Source organism: Aotus nancymaae, unplaced genomic scaffold, assembly GCF_030222135.1.
Source record: "Aotus nancymaae isolate 86718 unplaced genomic scaffold, 86718_ANA_hifiasm-v0.15.2.pri h1tg000076l, whole genome shotgun sequence".
NCBI lineage: Eukaryota > Metazoa > Chordata > Mammalia > Primates > Aotidae > Aotus > Aotus nancymaae.
Genome location: NW_026988491.1, coordinates 16,052,564 through 16,074,106, shown reverse-complemented (window position 1 = coordinate 16,074,106; position 21,543 = coordinate 16,052,564). Strand labels below are relative to the sequence as shown.

The window sequence follows — 21,543 nt, the reverse complement described above, 5'->3', positions numbered from 1 at the left end:
AATAAATTACAAAGCAAAGCTTTCTCTAACTAACTCAAAGGCAGAAAGTGCACAGTTAGCATACTCTGCAGAACCCATAGCAAAATCACATTTTGAGAAAATATGCACTTTGGCTACCCAGTGAAGTTAGGAGAAAACTGTCACAGGTCATCATCAAGACTTCCCCAACATTGGCTTTTACTTTTAAATAATGAAATACACATTATTTCCCCTGCTTTCTTTCATGTATATTGCTGCATGTTCTCCTTTTGGCTTTTCTGCGTACCCTATCTTGGGAATCACTCCATAGCAATAAAAAGACATCTTACTCTTTTTTACAGCTCCATACTTCTCCTTTATGTAGAAGTACCAGCTTATTTTACCAGTCCTTTACTGGGCATGTCAGTTATTGCCAATATTTAACTATTGAAAATAATGCAACAAGAACTTTGCACATAGTTTGTTTTATATTTATGGAGCATACCTTCAGGATAAAATTCCTCAAAGTAGGATGTCTGGTTTAAATGCATTTGCAAGATTGTGAGAGTGTGCCAAATTCCCCTTCATGGAGTTGAGCCTTTTTGCATTTCCACCAGCAATATATGAATGCAACTTTCCTAACAGCTAAACCAAACAACATTTTGCCATGCTTTTGGAATTTCCCTCAATAGGAGAAACACTGCAGGATAGCTGTCATTTGCCTTTCTCTTACAAGTGAAGACGTGTTTAAAAATCACCTGCATTTCTTTTTCTGTGACTTGTCTATTTACCGTTTTATTATCTACTTTGAGATTCACTTGATTTTCTTAAGTCAACCTCTTTCAGGTCATTGTTGTTCTTCTCTTCACTGTTGGCTCTCACCTGAACTACTCCACCAGCCTCCTAGCTGCTCTTCCTGCTTCCACCCTTGCCTGTATTACAGTATATTCGCACGGAGCCGCTGCTCAGTCTTCTTAGAGAATTAACAGTAATCCCTGGGCTATAATCCTCCAGTGGTTTTCCATCTCAACTGAAGTCCATCTTCTTTGTCAGTGCTCACTACATGTACAAGACCTTCACCCACCTTATTCATCCCAGCATCCTTTCACTCTGCTGCAGCCACCCATGTGTCTTTCTGTCCTTTGCCTAAAACAACTTTGTTTCTATTTCAGGAATTCCAAAGTAGATATCCCTCTCTGGAAGCCCTCTCCCATCATCCTCACAAGGTTTCCCTCACTTTTTTATTTTTAAAAATAAATAAGCTGGGCGCGGTGGCTCACGCCTGTAAACCCAGCACTTTGGGAGGCCGAGACGGGTGGATCACGAGGTCAAGAGATCGAGACCATCCTCGTCAACATGGTGAAACCCCGTCTCTACTAATACAAAAAATTAGCTGGGCATGGTGGCGCGTGCCTGTAATCCCAGCTACTCAGGAGGCTGAGGCAGGAGAATTGCCTGAACCCAGGAGGCGGAGGTTGCGGTGAGCCGAGATCGCGCCATTGCACTCCAGCCTGGGTAACAAGAGCGAAACTCCGTCTCAAAAAAAAAAATAAAATAAAAAAATAAAAAAATAAATAAGATGGGGTGTCTCTGTGTTGGCCTGGCTGGTCTTAAACTTCCAGCCTCAAGGAATCCCCTCATCCTGGCTTTCCAAAGTGCTGGGATTAAAGGTGGGAGCCATTACACCCAGCCTATTTCACTTTTAAGACTGTTCACATGTCACTTACAGAGAACATCCAGCTCTTACCCCCAACCCTCCATAAAACTGCCCTCCTCTTTAATCCATCACCCTGTTTTACTTTCTCCCCAGCACATCACCACCTGCCATGTGCTATCTGCTCTTACCTCCCTGTTGAATGTAAGGGTCAGACTTAGAATGGGGCTCTATGTTGTGTTCCACTGTTTGCCCTGCATCTGCAGCACTGCCAGGCCATTTAAAAGTGCTCAAGAAATAGATTTCATTTTACCCCAAACTAGTTAAGTTTCCCCCAATTCTCCCAGATCTGCTAAAGTGTCTTTTGATTTATCATCTAAGACAGCATCAGATTTTTTAAACTTGTAGCTATTTAAAGACACAAGCTATCAAGATCCACAAAAACATAAATGAAGAATGTTAATGTCTATTTAAAAGTTAACAGTAACTGCAGTTTGACACAAGTATATTTAATACTAAAATACCTTAAATACAAAGTAACTCGTTTCGATTTAATTATATCACTAGACAAAATATATTATCTGAATTTTATAATGAGATATCACGCATCTGTCATCAAAATGTGCTTTATGTATGTTCTTAGAATTAAACATAACAGGATTATGTTTGACTTTACGAAAAAAGACGGCCAATCGCAAAGGGTAGGTAAATAAATAATGCTTTAACCAGCCCGTAGTACACTAAGCAGTTATTCAAAGTCATCAGATACAGCAGGGTGCCCTGGCATGCAAAGACATCCTGGAGTGCTCTCTAGGTGTCAAGTACTGTTTGAGAAACTTATGCCATTATTTCACTGCTTTAAGTAAAATTTACAAGGCAGCACATATAAAATGATCAAAAAGTTTTATTTTACAAAAAAGTTTGTGAAATAAAATATTATATTCAAATGCATACCAAAAATTTCCAGAAGAACCAGTACTCAAATAGTAACACAAGTGAGCTCTGGGTATTCTCAGTATAATAAATAATTTTTCTTTATTTTCTACATTTTTTACATGAAACATACTGATAGTTATTTTAAAAGGAGGGTTCAAAATAACTACTAGAAAGCTCAAAGACCTGCTGCTCAGAGGTCTCTACATCATATGCCCATTCTTTCCCTTCCCCAACCCCTCACTTGAGAGAGCCAGCAAATTAGCAGCGTTCCTAAGGTAAGAACACAAAAGGCTGCATGAAAAGTTGATGGGTAGTGATAAAATTGGATAACGAGCTCCTACTATCTTAATGTGTGTTACTTATATTATCCCCGGTCATATTAGATATACTGCTAAATAAAGGTAAGATGGGACGAAATATATTTGAGTCTGTCTGAGATCTAAACTGGGTTCTTAGAACGTCTCTTTGAAATGGCTTCAAGACACAATGTTCTTTTGAACTATTTCAGAAGAGAACAATGAAGCAGAGCATCATTTATGGCATGAGTTCCTGGAACAGGACTTGCCACCTAGAGAGCACTCCAGCATGTCTTTCCACAGCAGTGCGCCCTGCTCTACCTGATGACTTTAAATGACTGTTTAGTGTGCCACAGAATGGTTGGAGCACTGGTTGCTGTGATATTTGTCTAAGTCACCAAAAGAATTCAATTCCTCATTATAGAAAGGCTAAAATGTTTCACATCTAAATAGGAATTTATCACTTTCCAAGAAAAGTGATACACAATTTTCTGAAATAAAGATATTAACAACAAACTCTGAATGTGTCTATACTTTATATTGAGTGTTCTGAACATGTTTCTTCCTTGTTTTATTTGCCCAGCCAGGCTGGAATGTACTGGCGTGATCTCGGCTCACCGCAACCTGCAACTCCCGGATTCAAGCGATTCTCCTGCCTCAGCCTCCCGGGTAGCTGGGATTACAGGTACGTGCCACCACGCCTGGCTAATTTTTTGTATATTTAGTAGGGAAGGGGTTTCATCATGTTGACCAGGCTGGTCCTGAACTCCTGACCTCAGGTAATCCGCCCACCTCAGCCTCCCAAAATGCTGGGATTACAGGCATGAGCCACCACGCCTGGCCAAAGAATAAACACTGAAATTGAGGTTTCTGTTATCCCTTTACTGAATACCACAAAAATACATTTGAAGAGACACATAGAAACTTACTGTCATGCACATACACATAAAATGGTAAATTCTGTGCTCACAAACTATTTTTTCTTCAACTGTTCTGACTTAACACTTCTTACTCGCATCCTGCGCTTAATGTGTGGGGCCTGACCTGCCCTTTTGCCAGCTTCTCCTGACCAGGGCATTCTCAGCTTCAAATCAGTTAGCAGAAGAAACTCTTCAACATTTATTAAACTGTTGCTTTGACTGGTAAATGTAGGCCATTTTGTTACCCCTACTTTTATCCTTATCCATTTCAATAAATGTATAGACAGAAGGTAGAGCCAGGAGAGACGGCGCATGCCTGTACTGTCAGCTCTCCTACAGGCTGAGGCAGCAGGAGTGCTTGAGCCCAGGCCAGGAGTCAGAAGCCGGCCTGTGCCACACAGTGAGGACTCATCTCTTTAGGAGGAAAAATGGAGAGGTAAATGCTGGCTGTGAGTTGTGTAAAATAAAATGCAAAAGGAACTAATCAAGATGAAAGTAAGTTCTAAGAGAGGTCTGAGTTATGGGTAGACCTTGCAATATAAGACATTCTGGAGTTTGTCAAGTTCTTTAAGAACTGAGTTTGGTTTCACTACGATCTCCATGTCTACTTTGACGACTTAGAACCTCAGTTCTGTTCAGTAGCTGTCTCACGCTGTCCCTTCAGATCTCTAAGCCTTCCTTTCTGCATCAGCAACATAGGGAGAATATACACAGGCCTTATTGTATTTGGAAGGTTCCGATAAGATGTATATGAAAACATGTTTTACATCCTAAAGAATAGTGTAAAGGCTCACTTTGTTCTCTCACTACCTCATCTACCACACGGTATGGAATATTACACAGAGGCCTGCCATACACCACCAAGCACGGAGTTTCCACAGGTACTTACATGCTTTGTGTATAAGGTACAATCTATTAAGTCTCATAATTATTTGCTCATTCTGTACAATTTTTTAATATTCTGAAAAGGGAGTACAGCACTTCCTTGTTACAAAGGCACACCCATTGTGAGGCTTAATTATTCTGTGAAAGAAAGTAAGAGCCAAACTGAAGTTTAAATACAAGGGCTGTAAGACATTTTCTCTATACTAATAAAATCTCTGCCATTAAAATGAAAGAAGTGAGCTGATCATATTTCTATATCTTCCTGATATAATGTTTTCTATTTGAATGGACTTAGTTTTTATTCCAGAAACTGGTTATCCAGAATTATTTGTAGCTAGATTCATCTATTTCTAAAATCCTAAAGGATTTTAGACTGAAGGCTGTTGGCCCTGGCTGATGCCTGTCACACAAAAAGCCTATGTCACCTGGTTACCAGGAAACAATCAAGTCAGGCTAGTGGCTCACAATGCCCCGCCCCAGAGCCCCACCCAATGGCTCACAATGCCCATCCCTGCTGCCCACCTTGTGGTCACCTGCCCCTCTTGGTGACTGCATTATTCATCCTGGGCTGCCCGACATATTCCATTTTTCACTATACACCTCAAAGGGCTCAGAAATGTCCCTTCATAGATTCTATATAGAGAGTGTGTCTAACCTGTGAATAAAAACAAAGGTTTCATTCTGTGTGATAAATCCACAAACGCAAAGCATTTTCACAGAATCCTTTGGGGCCCACCTTTTACGTTCAGCTTCCTGTTCCTGGTTATTTGGGCTTCTGTCTTGTGTGCTCTGTCAGGTTCTAGGCCTTGTAAGGATGATTCCATGTCTCCACTCATTTATATGTGCCCAGTAGGGCTGGCTCTTGGGAGGGTCTTCATGGTGACTGAGGCCATGGATCCTTCGCACTGTTCCTTGAATCCACTTGACACGAAATACTCATCCTGAAATGATGCTTTGAAAGTGATGCTTCCAGTCAATTATGGGTCCACTGTATTATGGGTCCCTAGCACCCAACACATGGCACATAAGAAATGAATGAAAAATAGTGAGTGAATGAACTCAAGTGTGCCTACAAGGTGAGAGAAAAGTGGTCCTACTTACTAGGTGTTCTACGAAGGCATCTGGGACTGTTGGCTTTGCTATTTCATAGTAGGCCTGGGGCTTTGAAGGCTGGCATTTCCTCATTCTAAACCTCAAATTCCAATAAATTACCACCAAGTGGACAAAGGTTCACGGGCCAGAGCTCTTGGTGTGAACAACATACCGTTTTTGGGTGTGATTAATGGACAGGGACTATACAAAACTAAAAACAATGTTTGTGTGCTGACTACCTGCAAGTCGTGGTGAGAAAGCACTCGGTATACATGATCTTATTCAATGCTTGTTACAAATCCATGAGGTGGATTTTTAGACAAACTTTCTATTCTAGATTTTTTTGAACAAGAGGCTAGTGTAGTGAACCTTTACCTACTCAGCAGCAGATTCAGTTATCTGTTATCTCATGGCCAGTCTCGTTACATGTACACTCCTACATGCTTCTCCTTTTCCTCTCATGATTTTATAGCAAATCCCACACATCATATAATTTCCTCCCTGACTGTCTTGGTATATGTCTGTAAAAGATACGATTCTTGTTTGTTCTTTCAAGACAAGGTCTCTGTCACCCAGGCTGGAGTTCAGTGGCATGATCTTGGTTCACTGTGGCCTCTCCTGCCTCAGCTTCCTGAGTAGCTGCAACTACAGACTCACACCACCATGCCCAGCTAATTTTTTATTTGTATTTTAGTAGAGACAGGGTCTTGCTATGTTGCCTGGGCTGGTCTAGAATTCCTGGATTCAAAGGATCTTCCCGCCTTGACCTCCCACACTACTGAGATTATAGGTGTGAACCATTGTGCCTGGAGACAAGGACTCTTTAAAAAATAATCCCAATACCATCATCAACCAACCATCTCACACCATTGCTCTTTATCACTGTCAACTCTCCTGCTAGCTCCAAATTTCCAGTCATGTCATGTATTTATTGCTTGAATCAGGATCCAAATAAAGTCTCTCTTTGGGATTGTTTGATTCACCTCTTAGGTTTTTTTTTATCCTGACAGCTTCCCACTTTGATCTCTGTGTTGTCCCTTGCAGTCCATTTATTGAATAAATCAGGCCGGTTCCCCACAGTTTGGATTATGCTAAGTGTATTCTCATTATGCTGCTTCTCATACTGTGAATTTTGCTAATTGTATCTTGTGATGTTGGTTAACTTGCTCTTCACTTTGTTCTAGTTTTTATAAATTAGTAGTTTGATCTCAAGACTTGGTCAAATTCAGGTTGGACTTGAGGGTCAGGGCAAAAAGACTGTGCTAGTTTCTTCTGGGAGGAGGTGTGTACTCTCTGGACATCTTTTTTTTTTTTAATTGGTGATGTTAATGGCCATTGATCAATTATGGATTGAACAATGAAGGTATTGTTGTATCATTCCTTCTTTGTTTATGAGCTGCCATACTTCCAGAAAGAGATACTGCTACCCTAAGAAGGGCCTTGCATGAAGAAAAAAATGAAGTAAATATAAAAGAGAGATGTTGCTTCTTATAAACTGTGTTACTCACTTGTACAACTTATATAGAAAACGCCAGTTCATGGCTTGATTTCTTCTGTTTACCATTTTTCAAAATGATGGGCTGTTTCATTTATATCCTTCAATGGTGACCATTTCTATTAATTAATTTACTTAGATAGGGAGGGTCTAGCTCTGTTGCCCAGGCTGGTATGCAGAGAAGCAGTCATGCCACTACAGCCTCAAACTTCTAGGCTCAGGTGACCCTCCCATCTCAGCTTCCTGAGTAGCTGGGACCAAAGACATAGGCCCTCATACCTGAGTAATTTTAAAAATGTTTTGTAGAGACAAGGTCGCCCTACGTTGCACAGGCTGGTCTTGAACTCCTGGATGAAGTGATCTTCCTAACTCAGCCTCCCAGAGTGTTGAAATTACAGGCATGAGGAACTGTGCCAGCCCGCTTTTATTTTTTCAAGAGGATCATTATGAATGCAGACATTCAAACATATCTGATATATCTCAATTCACTGCAACTATTATCCTTATTAATGTACAAAATGTCCTATCTTTGGTTAGAAGGAGTCCCTTCAGATTGGCCCTTCAGACATGTTGAAATCATCCTAATAATCTTTGATGGATTCTTTGCTATCCAGAGTGACAATATGTTCCAGGCTCCTTACACATTTCTGGCCTAGACCTGGAATCAGCACTTTCTCCAGGAAGGCTTGTTTTCTTTCATTGGGCAATGGTATTTTGAGACTATTTTGAGACTACAATCTTGGTGCTAGGGGTAAATAGTATAATTTTAAAACTTAAAAAACTGCCTGGCTCATGCCTGTAATCCCAGCATTTTGGGAGGCCAAGATGGGTGGATCACCTGAGGTCACGACTTTCAGACCAGCCCGGACAACATGGTGAAACCCCATCTGTACTAAAAATACAAAAAATTAGCCAGGCATCATGGCAGGAGCCTGTAAGCCCAGCTACTTGGGAGGCTGAGGCAGGAGAATCGCTTGAACCTGGGAGGCGGAGGTTGTGGTGAGCTGAGATTGCGTCATTGCACTCCAGCCTGGGCAAAAACAGCAAAACTCGGTCTCAAAATAATAATAATAATAATTTAAAAATTAACAGCTTTATAGAGGTGTAATTTACATACTAAAATTTACCCATTTTAACTGTACAATGATGTGTGTGTGAGAGAGAGAGAGAGGGAGAGGGAGAGAGAGAGACAGGGTTATCACTCAGACACCAAGGCTGGAGTGCAGTGGTGCCATCATGGCTCACCTGTAGCCTCAGCCTCTTGGGATCAGGTGATCCTCCCGCCTCAGCTTCCTGAGTACCTGAGACTACAGGCTTGCACCACCACACCTGTTTAGGTATTTAAATTATTTGTAGAGATGGAGTCTTTTTTTTTGAGATGGAGTTTCACTGTTGTTACCCAGGCTGGAGTACAATGGCGCGATCTCGGCTCACCGCAACCTCCGCCTCCTGGGTTCAGGCAATTCTCCTGCCTCAGCCTCCCGAGTAGCTGGGACTACAGGCACGTGCCACCATGCCCAGCTAATTTTTGTATTTTTAGTAGAGACGGGGTTTCACCATGTTGACCAGGATGGTCTCGATCTCTTGACCTTGTGATCCACCCGCCTCGGCCTCCCAAAGTGCTGGGATTATAGGCGTGAGCCACCGCGCCTGGCGAGATGGAGTCTCTTTATGTTTCCTAAGCTGTTCTGAACTCCTGGGCTCAAATGATCTTCTTGCCGTGGCCTCCCAAAGTGCTGGGATTACAGGTGTGAGCCACTGTGCTTGGTCCAATTCAGTGATTTTTAGTATATTTAGTATATTTATAGAATTATGTAACAATCACCAAAATCTAGTTTAAGAACATTTCATCATCCCAGAAAGAAACTTGTGCCCATCAAAGTCACTTTTCAGTCTCATTCCCAGCCCTAGTCAACCAGTAAGCTGCTTTCTATCTCTATATTAGGCTGTTCTGGACCTTTCATATAAATGAAATCATGCGATGTGTGTTCTTTTGCATCTGGCTTCTTTCATGAAGCATTGCGTTGTTGAGGTTGATCACTGTGGTAGCATGCCTCCGAACTCATTTTTGATTGCTGAATAGTATTCCTTTGTATTCCCCACATTTGAATTCCTTCGTCAGTTGATGGGCATTTGGCTTGTCTCTACTTTTTGATCCTTGTGAGTGGCGTTATTGTGAACATTCACCTACAAGTCTTTGTGTGAACGTACATTTTCATTTTTCCTGGTTAGATACCTAGAAGTAAAGTTGCTGACTTTAAGGCAATTTGACTTTATTTTATTTTATTATTATTTTTGTCTTGAACCCCTTGCAGTTCTGCTAGAGAAGGCAATTTTATTTTTAACATTTTGAGAAACTGTCATACTATCTTCCAAAAAAGTGGCTGTACCATTTTACATTCCCACTGCCAATGTATGAGGGTTCTGTTCTCCACATCCTCTCCAGAACTTGATGTTACGTGTCTGCTTGGTTGTAGTTATTCTAGTGGGTGGAAAAAGACATCGCATTATGGATTAATTTGCATTTTCCTAGTGACTAACGATGTTGAACACTTTTTAATATGCTTATTGGACATTAAAATATTATCTTTGGAGAAATGTTTATTCGTGTTCTTTTCCCATTTTTAAGTTGGATTGTCTTTTAATATTGAGTTGTAAGAGTTCTTCTGGATATATCAGTTATTAGACATATGATTTATAAATATTTTCTCCCATTCTGTGGGCTATCTTCCCCTTTCTTGATTGTATCTTTTGATGTGCCAAAGTTTTAAATTCAGCTGCTGCTCAATTTTTTATTTTCTTGCTTTTCCCCTTTCCTCCTTTTCCAGGTCTCATTAGGCAGCCCTGGCTGGTCTTCAACTGTGCTTTTGATGTTGTATCTAAGACATTTGTGTCTTACACAAGATCACAAGAGTTTACTCTTACATTTTCTTCTAAGAGTTTTATTGTTTTAGTTTTACATTTAGGTCTTTGACCCGTTTTCAGTTAATTTTTGTGTATGGTATTAGGCAGGGACCCAAATTAATTTATTTGTATATGAATATCCAGTTGCCTCACCACCATTTGTTGAAAAGTCTATTTGTGGTTGGAAACAGTGGTTCATGACTGTCATTCCAGCACTTTGGGAGGCCAAGGCTAGAGTACTGCTTGAGTCCAGGAGTTTAAGGCTAACATCTGCTTAATTCTCCCCATAATTTCTCCAACATCTGCCTAATTCTTCCCCCACACCCAGCCCTGGGTAACCACCATTCTGCTCTCTGCTTCTATGAGTTCAACATTTTTTCTTTTTTCCTTTTCCTTTTTTTCTTTCTTTTTCCTTTTTTTTTTTTTTTTAAATGAATCAATTCCTAAGCAGAGTTCAACTTTTTAAGGATCCACACATGAATGACATCATGCAGTATTTGTCTTTCAGTGCCCTGCTTATGTCACTTAGCATAGTGTCCAGTTTCATCCATGTCATCGCAAATGCAACAATTTTTTTTTATTTTAAGGCTGAATAATATTTCATTGTGAATACAGAAACATATATGCCTATATTCCTCACAATTCTGTCTTGAGACTGAATAGTATTCCATTGTGACTATCGGAATATATATTCCCATATTCCTTAAATTTTATTGTATGCAAGGATTCTCTTTTCTCCCCATCATCACCAACACGTGTTATCCTAATCCCTGTCAAAATTCCAGTGGTATTCCCCATAGAAATAGAAAAAACTGATTCTAAAACTTATATGGAAGCACGAAAGATCCTGAATAACCAAAGCAATTTTGACTGAACACAAGAACAAAGCTGGAGGAATCACACTACCTGATCTCAAAGTCTACTATAAAGCCATAGTAGTGAAAAAAGCATGGTACTGCTACAAAGATAGACATGATCGACCACTGGAACAAAACAGAGAGCCCAGAAATAAATCCATGGATTTACAATGAATGAATCTTCCACAAAAACGCCAAGAACATGCAACCCAGAAAAGACATTCTGTTCACAAAATACTGTTGGGAAAACCTAATATCCACATGCAAAAGAATGAAATTAAACCTCTCTTTCACCCCATATATAAAAGTCAACTTGAAATGGGTTAAATGCTTAAATCTAAGACCTCAAAACCTTCTTGACATTGGTGTACCAAAGATTTTATGGATATGACCCCAAAAGCACAGGGAACAGAAGCAAAGATAGACAAATGGGCTTTCATCAAACTAAAACTTACGCGGAGCACAGGAAACAATAGAATAAAGAAACAACCTACAGAATGGGAGGAAACATTTGGGGATCAGACACCTGATAGGGAGTTAATATCCAAAATATTCAACGAACTCAAACAACGAGATAACAAGAACACAAGTAACCTAATTTTAAAAGGACTTGAGTATTTCTCGATATTAAAAAAAAAAAGGACATAAGACATGTAAATGACTGAAAATATGAAAAAAAAATGCTTGACATCAGTAATCATCAGGGAAATGCAAATTGAAATGACAATGAGCTGTCACCCCACACCTATTAGGATGTCTATTATCGAAAAGATAGGATATCTATTGACTTCAAGTGTAATGGTTTCTTTCCAAAATTTCAATTATTTTTCAATTAATCAATTAATTTTTTTTGAGAGACGGTCTTACTGTGTTGCCTGGTGCAATCATAGCTTACTGCAGCCTCAAACTCCTGAGCTCAAGTCATCCTCCTGCCTCAGTCTCCTAAGTAGCTGGGACAGAAAGTGTGTGCCGCCATGCCTGGCTAATTTTTTTTTTTTTTTTTTTTTTAAGACAAAGTCTCCCTCTGTTGTCCAGGCTGAAGTGCAATGGTACAATGTCAGCTCACTGCAACCTCTGCCTCCCAGGTTCTAAGTGATTCTCCTGCCTCAACCTCTGGGGTAGCTGGGATTACAGGTATGCACCACCACACCCGGCTAATTTTGTACTTTTAATAGAGAGAGAATTTTGCCATGTTGGCCAGGCTGTTCTCAAACTCCTGACCTCAGGTGATCCACCCTCTTCCACCTCCCAAAGTGTTGGGGATTACAAGCCTGAGCCACCGCGCCCCACCACAATTTTTAATGTAATTCAATTTTCATAAAGACAGTCTTTTTATGTTGCCCAGGCTGGTCTCAAACTCCTGGCTTCAAGGGATCCTCTCGTGTTGGGATTACAGGGATGAGACACCACACTTGGTTTTCTTTCCTTTTTTTTTTTTTACACAGATGTTTTCTCTCTCTTGCCAAGGTTGGAGTGTAGTAGCCAATCATGGCTCACTGCAGCCTCAAATTCCTAGGCTCAGGAGATCCTCTCACCTCAGTTTCCTGACCAGGTGGGATTGCAGGCCTGTACCACCATGCCTGGCCTATTAAAAACAAATTTTTAGTTTTATTTATCTTTATTTCTTGTAGACAGGTCTCACTCTCTATGTTGCCCAGGCTGGTCTTGAACTCCTGGTCTCAAGGGATTCCCCCCCACCTCAGCTGTCGGGAACGGCACGTCTGCCGGGGACTCTTGGCCAGCAAGAGGATCCCAACCTGGATGGGGGAGTGCGCGGAAGAGGAGAAAAGAAAGACAGACGGGGTCTGGAAGGCTGGATAGGCAATGCCTAAGCAGCAGCTTTATTGTGCACAGGGTTCTAGTTATATACATCATGACTTACGTCAGTCAAAATGCTGTTTCAGGAGATGAAAGGGGAACAAAGAATCTTAAAGTAAATTAACAAACTGACTTACATCAGATATGGATAATGGAAAAGTTAGATACACAATCGGGTATATTTTAGATGGGTCAGGTGTCTTTTCATCATCTTGATAAGGGAACAGATGTCTATCTATGTTAACGATTTACAGGAGTCACAAGCTAGGCAGTGAACACATTTATCTACCCTTACAATGAGTTTCTACCCTTACAATGAGTTTCCACCCTTACAATGAGTTTCTACCCTTACAATGAGTTTCCACCCTTACAATGAGTTTCTACCCTTACAATGAGTTTCTACACATAAGTAAAAAAACAAAGTCATAAAGTATATTTGTTTCAGGAACACAATGTCTTCAATGACCACAACTCATCCTGTAATGTCTAGTAAAGTTTTCTTTTAAGTCAATCCTTCTTTTAATTCTTACTTTCCCATAGCTCGACTTCCTCCAATGAGGCCTGTGTCTGGGCTCAAGCTCACCATATGGCGAGACCCAGCTTACAAGGGGTCTCACATGGGAACGATCCCCATACTCAGCCTCACAAAGTGCTGCAACTACAGGCATGAGTGCCCAGCCTGAGCTTTCAATTATATTCCAGTGACCTATACATCTGTCTTTGAGCCAGTACAATACTCTCTTGCTTACTTTGTAGCAAGTTTTGAAATTAGGAAGATAGGGTCGGGTGTGGTGGCTCATGCCTGTAATCCCAGCACTTTGGGAGGCCGAGGCGGGTGGATCATGAGGTCAAGAGATCGAGACCATCCTCGTCAACATGGTGAAACGCCGTCTCTACAAAAAATACAAAAAATTAGCTGGGCATGGTGGCGCGTGCCTGTAATCCCAGCTACTCAGGAGGCTGAGGCAGGAGAATTGCCTGAACCCAGGAGGCAGAGGTTGCGGTGAGCCGAGATCGCACCATTGCACTCCAGCCTGGGTAACAAGAGCGAAACTCTGTCTCAAAAAAAAAAAAGAAAAAGAAATTAGGAAGATAAGTCCTCCAACTTTGTTCTTCTTTCAGGATCATTTTGCTTATTCTGTGTCCTTTGCCTTTCCACATGAATTTTACAAACAGTTTGTCAATTTCTGCAGAAAAGGTAGCTGGGATTCTGACAGGAATCAGGTTGAACATGTAGACTAATTTGAGGAGTACTGGCAACAATATTTAGTCTTCTGATCCATGAATATTGAATATCTTTCACGTATTTAGTTCTTCTTTAGTATCTTTCCACAGTGAGTATTTTATTCTTTGAGATGCTATTGCAAATGAAATAATTTTATGAATTTCATTTTTGAATTTTTTATTGCTAGTGCACAGAAATACAACTGATTTATGTATGCTGATTTTGTGAACGTGGTGAACTAGCTTAGTTTTTTTTTCTTTTTGTTAATTGTACTTTAAGTTCTGGGGTACATGTGCAGAACATGCAGGTTTGTTACATAGCTTTACACGTGCCATGGTTGTTGGCTGCATCCATCACCACGTCATCTACATTAGGTATTTCTCCTAATGCTATCCCTCCCCTAGCCCCCCAACCCAAGAGTCTCTGGTGTGTGATGTTCTCCTCCCTGTGTCCATGTGTTCTCATTGTTTAACTCCCACTTATGAGTGAGAATATGTGGTGTTTGGTTTTCTGTTCTTGTGTTACTTTGCTGAGAAGGATGGTTTCCAGCTTCATTCATGTCCTTGCAAATGACATGAACTCATCCTTTTTTATGGCTGCATAGTATTCCATGCTGTATATGTGCCACATATTCCTTATCCAGTCTATCACTAATGGGCAATTGGGTTGGTTCCAAGTCTTTCCTATCATGAACAGTTTTGTTTTGTTTTTTTTTTTTGTTTTCTAATGTGGATGCCATAGAATTTGCTGTATACAAAATCATGACATTCAGAAGTAAGACAGTTTTAAGTCTTGCTTTCTAACCTGGATCCTTTTATATATCGATCGCCTAGTTGTCCTGGCCAGAACCAAAGGTGAACATGGCCATCCTTGTCTTGTTCCCAATCTTAGGGAAAAGGCATTTAGTCTTGCACCATTAAATCTGCTAACTGCTAGGTTTTCACAGATGCTTTTTATCATGCTGATGAAGTTCCTTCCTGTTTTTAGTTTGTTGAGGACTTTTTTCCATGCATGGGTAGGTAATTTTACTGTCATTTACAGAAAAGAAAACCATCATTCAGACAGTCGGCCTCCAAAGATCAAGCCCTGAATCACAGTGCTATCTCCACAGCACACTCTTTCATTTAAGTTTTCCTCTGCCCCTCCTCTGAATTCTCTTTCAGGTCACTTGGGAATGTTCGTGTTCTCCAGGAGGCTCAGCCCTCTGCTTGGGTGCTTCTCTCCTGAAGTGGGAGGATGACTTCAGCTGTCACCTGCAAGCTGATGACTCCACACTCCCTATCTTCTTGTCCTCACTGAGCCCTGGCGTATCTTCATGCTTCCAAGAATTTTCCACTCAGATATGTCAAGGAATCTCAAACCCATCCTGTCCTAGAATACACTGTCACCTCCCAGCACCTTGGGAGGCCAAGATGGGTGGATCACGAGGTCAGGACATCGAGACCAGCCTTGCCAAGTGGTGAAAGGAACCCTGTCTCTATTTAAAAAAATAATAAGATGAAAATAAATAAATAAATAAATAAATATAGATTTATATAAATAAATAAATGCCAGGCGGCCTGCCTGCCACTAAGTAAATAAATAAATAAAGGCCGGGTGCGGTGGCTAAAGCCTGTAATCCCAGCACCTTGGGAGGCCGAGACGGGCAGATCACGAGGTCAAGAGATTGAGACCATTCTGGCCGACATGGTGAAACCCCATCTTTACTAAAAATGCAAAAATATTAGCCAGGCGCAGTGGTACTTGCCTGTGGTCCCAGATACTCTGGAGGTTGAGGAAGAAGAATTGCTTGAACCCAGGAGGCAGATGTTGCAGTAAGCCAAGATTGGGCCAGTGCACTCCAGCCTGGTGACAGAGCAAGACTCCGTCTAAAATAAATAAACAAATCAGCCGGACGTAGTGGCTCACGTCTGCAATCCAAGCACTTTGGAGGCCAAGGCAGGCGGATCACTTGAGGGCAGGACATTGAGAGCAGCCTGGCCAAGATGGTGAAAGAATCACTGTCTCTACTTAAAAAAATAATAAAATGAAAATAATTAAATAAATAAGTAAAAATATAAATAAATAAATGCAAGCCGGCCTTCCTGCCTCTAAGTAAATAAATCAGTAATTATGTAAATAAACAAATAAAGGCCGGGCGAGATGGCTCAGTCCTGTAATCCTAGCACTTTGGGAGGCTGAGACAGTTGGAACACGAGGTCAAGAGATCGAGACCATCCTGGCCAACGTGGAGAAACCTGGTCTCTACTAAAAATACAAAAATATTAGCCAGGCGTGGTGGCACGCTCCTAGGGTCCCAGCTACAAGGGAGGCTGATGTGTTGCCTTTTTAACAGCAATAGGTAATCCAGTAAGTATAATTCACTGAGCAATGGATCACTTAAGTATCAGGATTTTTAAAATCTTATTAGAATTACAGCACCATATCAATAAAGCGAGAGCCATTGTTTTTCAATTCCAGAATATGACTTCTAAGAAATAATTAAATATGTATATAAGGCTGTTCAGTTATTAAAACAATATGTTACCCAACAAAAACATACAAGTGTCTAGTGATAGCCCTGGGGAGATGGGGGCAAGGGCACAGGGTTCAGCTGGGATGAGAAATGAGAAGAACTGAGGAGGAGGATGGGGAGGGGGCCTGGAACGGTGGCACATGAATTCAGAGTCTACGGTAGACAGTCATGAAAACAGCAATTACAGTCTCCTGGAAAAGCTAATTTGTTTTTTCTCTCTCAAGTCCCCACTTCCGTGTTTGTAGATGAGATTTGGCTGTAAAGAAAGAAAATGGCAGCATGTAATAAACATTAATGCCTTAAAGTAGGAGGGGGAAGCCCTCTATTCACAGCTAACTCAAGTAACTCATTTAGCTACTCGGTAAGAAAAAAATACAGCTCAAGTATGTCAGCTAGTCTCAAACAAGCCAAATCAAAGGTGCAAAGTTATTGCATCTATCTGGAAAGGAAACAGCACGTATGTTCTAAAACCAGAATCAAACATTATAAAACACAATCCCTCATTTGTTCAAGCTGAAATCTATTCTCCAAGAAAATCACTCACTCACTCTGACATTTTCTTGGACAAAGCATTCTGCATTGCTCAGTTAATAATGAACTAGTTGAACATTTCCATCAAGGAACTCTAAAACTAGGTGCGCTTGCACAGAAGGTAAGAGTTCTGTTAAATCAGTCACTCTGTGGAAAGAAAACAAATCCATGAAAAATCTACTTTCAAAGAGGTCTACTTTAAAGGAGACGCAAGCCTTAAACAGCACACTCACGTTTTTCTACCAGATGCCGGCTAACTTTGCAGCTCAGCTTCCGTACCTGCCTCTTCCCAACCCGCTGGCATGTCTGACCTCTGTCTCTCAGCTGAATTCTCCCAGCACATTTCATCATTTCCTGTTGGCTGCTGAGATAAGGTCATTCCCTTACACTGCTGCATTCACTGTACAGCCCCAGGTTCCCAGACTGCACGCTCCTGCCTGCTGTGGCCACCACGGAAGAGCTCTCTTTTCAGAAAGTGGGCAAAGAGAAATTTCAGTATTTCCATGGAAAATCAGGGAGAAGAGGTCTGAGAATAAAATTCCTACTACTCCCTCCCCAACACACAAAAAATCAACTTATATACAAACTAACTTACACCATACATGAGAGTCTTCGAATCTTTTTTGTGTTTGGGATCCTCCTGCTCACAAGAGAAAAAAGACGACCTGCTCCGCATGTAAGGGGCTGGGTGCCACAGCAGTAGGTGGGACAGGGACTTGCTTGTACAGGATAATCTTACACTGTCCCTGTATGTGGACTCAACTACCTTCTGTGACTACACACACCAAGGCAATGCTTGTCAGCAGATGAACAGGAGGCCTCAGGCAGGAGACAGGACTGGGGACATGGAGTCCCCTGGAGACAGGTAGGGTCTCTCAGCAGCACGACTGTCTCCTAAGAACTAGGACACTCAAACACTCAAGTGTGATTACACAGAAATAAAAACAAAAACACCTCGCTTCTTCAATTTTTACAAAAAAATTAAAGTGAAGAAAAAAATAACAAAAAAACTTTAGGTGAGGAGAGAAAGATTTTAAAATGCTGTGCCTACAAGAATACGTACTGCATGATTCCCTTCAGATCAAGCACAAGAGGAGTAGCAACTAAGCTGCACCCTTTGAAGCCAGGACAGGGAGGAGAGAGTAGGAGCCAGGCAGGAAGGGGCGCCAGGAGGGTTTTGGAGCCGTGTTGCGGCTCTTGAACTGGCTATAGGTGTGCTGCACTTGTGAAAATTCACTAATATGCACATTTGAGATCTGTGCACTTTGGGTATGCATATTATTCAATAAAACTCTGTAAAATCTCATACAATATCAAAACATACATACACTAGAGGAAAGAGTAGATATGGAAACTAATCTGCAAAAACAGACAGGAAACAAATATTTCAAGATCAATTTCCCCTAGATTCTCTCCTGGAAGACACACATGCACACTTTCCCGTCACCCATGGCAAACCAGGATTGAGTGGCAAAGGCCAGGGCAGGGCCACTTCAGGGCAGTTTCCTCCTTTCAGCATGGCCCAAGGGGATGTAATGTGGGGACGGGAGAATACGTGATTGGCAAAATAACATACTGCAAGAGGAAACTGTGCTAAGTGGGTATCCACTATTTACCAGTGTTCTTGCTAATTATATTCATTCAAAAATGTTCAGTTAAAAACAGCCACCTAGTCTCACCTTATAACACGAAACGAAATAGGTTAAAAATCTCTTTTGAAAATCTTGTGTTTAGAAATTCCTTAGACTGGGCCTGGTGGCTCACACCTGTAGTCCCAGCACTTTGGGAGGCCGAGGCAAATGGATTGCTTGTGTAGCAGGAGCGGCCGCAGGAAATGGATCTCTCAGACACCAAATACAGGAGGAAGGAGTTTATTCGGCCGGGAGCAAGGTGGCATAGTTGCCTAACAGCCAAGCTCTCCTAACAAAGGAAGGTTCTATCTTTATATAGGCTTATACCTTAGATGTTACACGTGGAAGGATCTTAGGTTTATAGCTTAACATATGAAAAGGGTCTCGGTTTACAGTCTCAGGAATTACATATGAAAAGGGCTTCAGTTTACAGTCTTAGGAATTACATATGAAAAGGATCTCAGTTTACAGTCTCAGGAATTACATATGAAAAGGGCTTCAGTTTACAGTCTTAGGTATGAAAAGGGGAAGTTTACAGTCTTAGGAAAAAGGGCAAGTTGATCTGAGATGCCTGGGTCTCCCTCTTCACTTGAAGCCAGGAGTTGGAGACCAGCCTGGCCAACATAGTGAAACCTCATCTCTACAAAAAAATACAAAAATTAGCCAGTTTTAGTGGCACATGGCTATAATCCCAGCTACTTGGGAGGCTGAGGCACAAGAATCACTTGACCCCAGGAGGCAGAGGTTGCAATGAGCAGAGATCATGCCACAACACTCCAGCCTGGGTGATAGAGTGAGATCCTGTCTCACAAAAAACAGAAATTCCTTAATGGAAAAATACCAGTAAAAGCAAAGACCACATAACATGAGACTCTCCTACTTGACACATGATAATAATTTACACTACTCAGGAAATTATTTACCACCCCTCCCCACACAGTTCTTCACCAAAAAAGCAGAGAAGTCAACACATATTTCACTATGTCCTGTAGTCAGCTTAGTTAAATCCACTGCACCGCTACAGAAGATGAACACAACAGTGCCTTGCCTGCCACAGCTGGCAAGCACTCACCGCACTAAGAAAGAAGCAGCACCTGAGTTCTAGGGAAGCAAGTCTGAGACCAGCCTGGCCAACATGGTGAAACTACATCGCTACTAAAAAATACAAAACTTGTCTACCTGTCCCCTCCCCCAAGCCAGGGTGCCAGAAAAAAGCACCATCCATCTTATGGGAGGGCTGTTTAAGAGACTCACTCTCTTTTTTTAAATCCAACAAATAGGCTTCTCAATAAACATTTACACAGCACTTACTTTATTTCTGGCTAATCATGAAAACAGCTCTAGGTGGGGTAAGCACTGTTATCTCCATTTCCCAGGTGAGATGTTACGTAACTTGCTAAGTGTCCCACAGCTGGTGCAGGGAGAGCCAGCCTGTGAGCCCAGGCAGCCAGCCTCCAGAGGCCAGCTACACGACACTGCCCCCACATCCTGACTTCCCTCAAGGATCAGAACTGGGTCTTGGATATAGTTCCTGCTTAATTAAAAGGTGAACTTGGAAAAGGAGAAGAGGGCCCAAGGCAGAACTGGGGTTGTGGGGTGGAGGGTGAGGGCCACATCCAGCCCAGGGCAAGGGAAGGCCAACCCAGCACCAGCAGTAGCCACTCACAGCCGCCCTCACATGCCCTCAGGCAAAGTGCAGCCCGGATGCCTGGCGGGAGGTGGAGGCATTGTGGGTCCTGCCCCAAGTACCCAGTTACCAGAGCAAGGTGGGGAAGAAAAAAAAATTCCAGTGAATAGTAGTGGAACTAGGAAGTCATCAGACCAGATTTCCAGTGTGCTAAGGACACCCTCTCCCTGCCCATAATGTCAGCCACACCTCACTAGTGGACTCCAGGCAGGAAAGGTGGACTATGGCAGAAGACAAGACTGACTCAGGCAGCTCTCCTGTCCCAGGCGGTGGGACAGCCACCCAACCATCCTCTAGGTGATGCTAGGACAGAAACAATGCTCAGGGAAGCTCATCTACTAGCCTCTGGCATGCAGCACCTAAGCTGGAATTCCAGTTCTGATCTGGCTTCTGTCATCAAAGACTGGAAGCCACCGAACAATCATTCAACAAACATTAATGCCAGCCACAGTGCTTACGGCCCCATAGTTAAAGCAGCCAAGGTCCCTGCCCTGCACCACAATGTACAGGCTGAGCAGAAGTGCAAATAAATAAAATGAGATGAGTGGATAAAACCTAGAGTCCAGTGTGTCCCACCCGCTGCAGGACACGGCAAAGGGAGCCATGACCTAAAGCACGGAGCAGGGTCAGGGAAGGTTTCCCAAAGGAGGAGACATCTCGTGTTGGTTCTCCAAGAGTGTTCAACCAGCCCACTCAAACCATGTGGACTAAGGGGAAAGAAAATTCAGAAAGAGAGTCCACTAAGTTAGCTAAAGACCAGCAGCGCCATCCATCAGTTCAGGGCCCCTGGAGAGGCGGCAAACGACACAAACAGCAGTACTTCTCATGGGGATTCATTAGCCCAGCGCCCAGTGCAGCTCCAGTAGGCCAATTCATCATCCTAGCAGGACTCAAACACAGGACGGGACCCAGCAGGGCTGCTGCTTCTATCTGAGGCCTTTCGTTACATGATTGTCACATGGTAACAATGACTGCTTTTATGCTGGGTGTGGTGGCTCATACCTGTAATCCCAACACTTTGGGAGGCCAAGGTGGGCGGATCACAAGGTCAAGAGATCGAGACCATCCTGGCCAACATGGTGAAACCCCGTTTCTACTAAAAATACAAAAAATTTAGCTGGGTGTGGTGGCATGCGTCT

At 42.1% G+C, this 21,543-nt stretch overlaps 1 protein-coding gene across 6 annotated transcripts in view; it reads right to left on the bottom strand.

Annotated features, from left to right (window-relative positions):
- LOC135271259 (polyglutamylase complex subunit TTLL1-like) overlaps positions 1 to 18,009 on the bottom strand; it is a 49,244-nt gene extending 31,235 nt beyond the window's left edge. For 2 of the 6 annotated variants that reach the window (XM_064368112.1, XM_064368115.1), the window contains exons 1-2: positions 17,320 to 17,400; positions 5,386 to 5,601 (exon numbers count right to left, since the gene is read on the bottom strand). In XM_064368112.1, coding sequence (XP_064224182.1) covers positions 5,386 to 5,485 — 100 coding nt within the window. In that variant the 5' untranslated portion in view covers positions 5,486 to 5,601; positions 17,320 to 17,400. Of the gene's footprint in view, positions 1 to 5,171; positions 5,305 to 5,385; positions 5,602 to 17,319 lie in introns of all 6 variants that reach the window. The other 4 variants (XM_064368111.1, XM_064368113.1, XM_064368116.1 and 1 more) reach the window with 3 other exon arrangements.
- Positions 18,010 to 21,543: the final 3,534 nt, after the last annotated feature.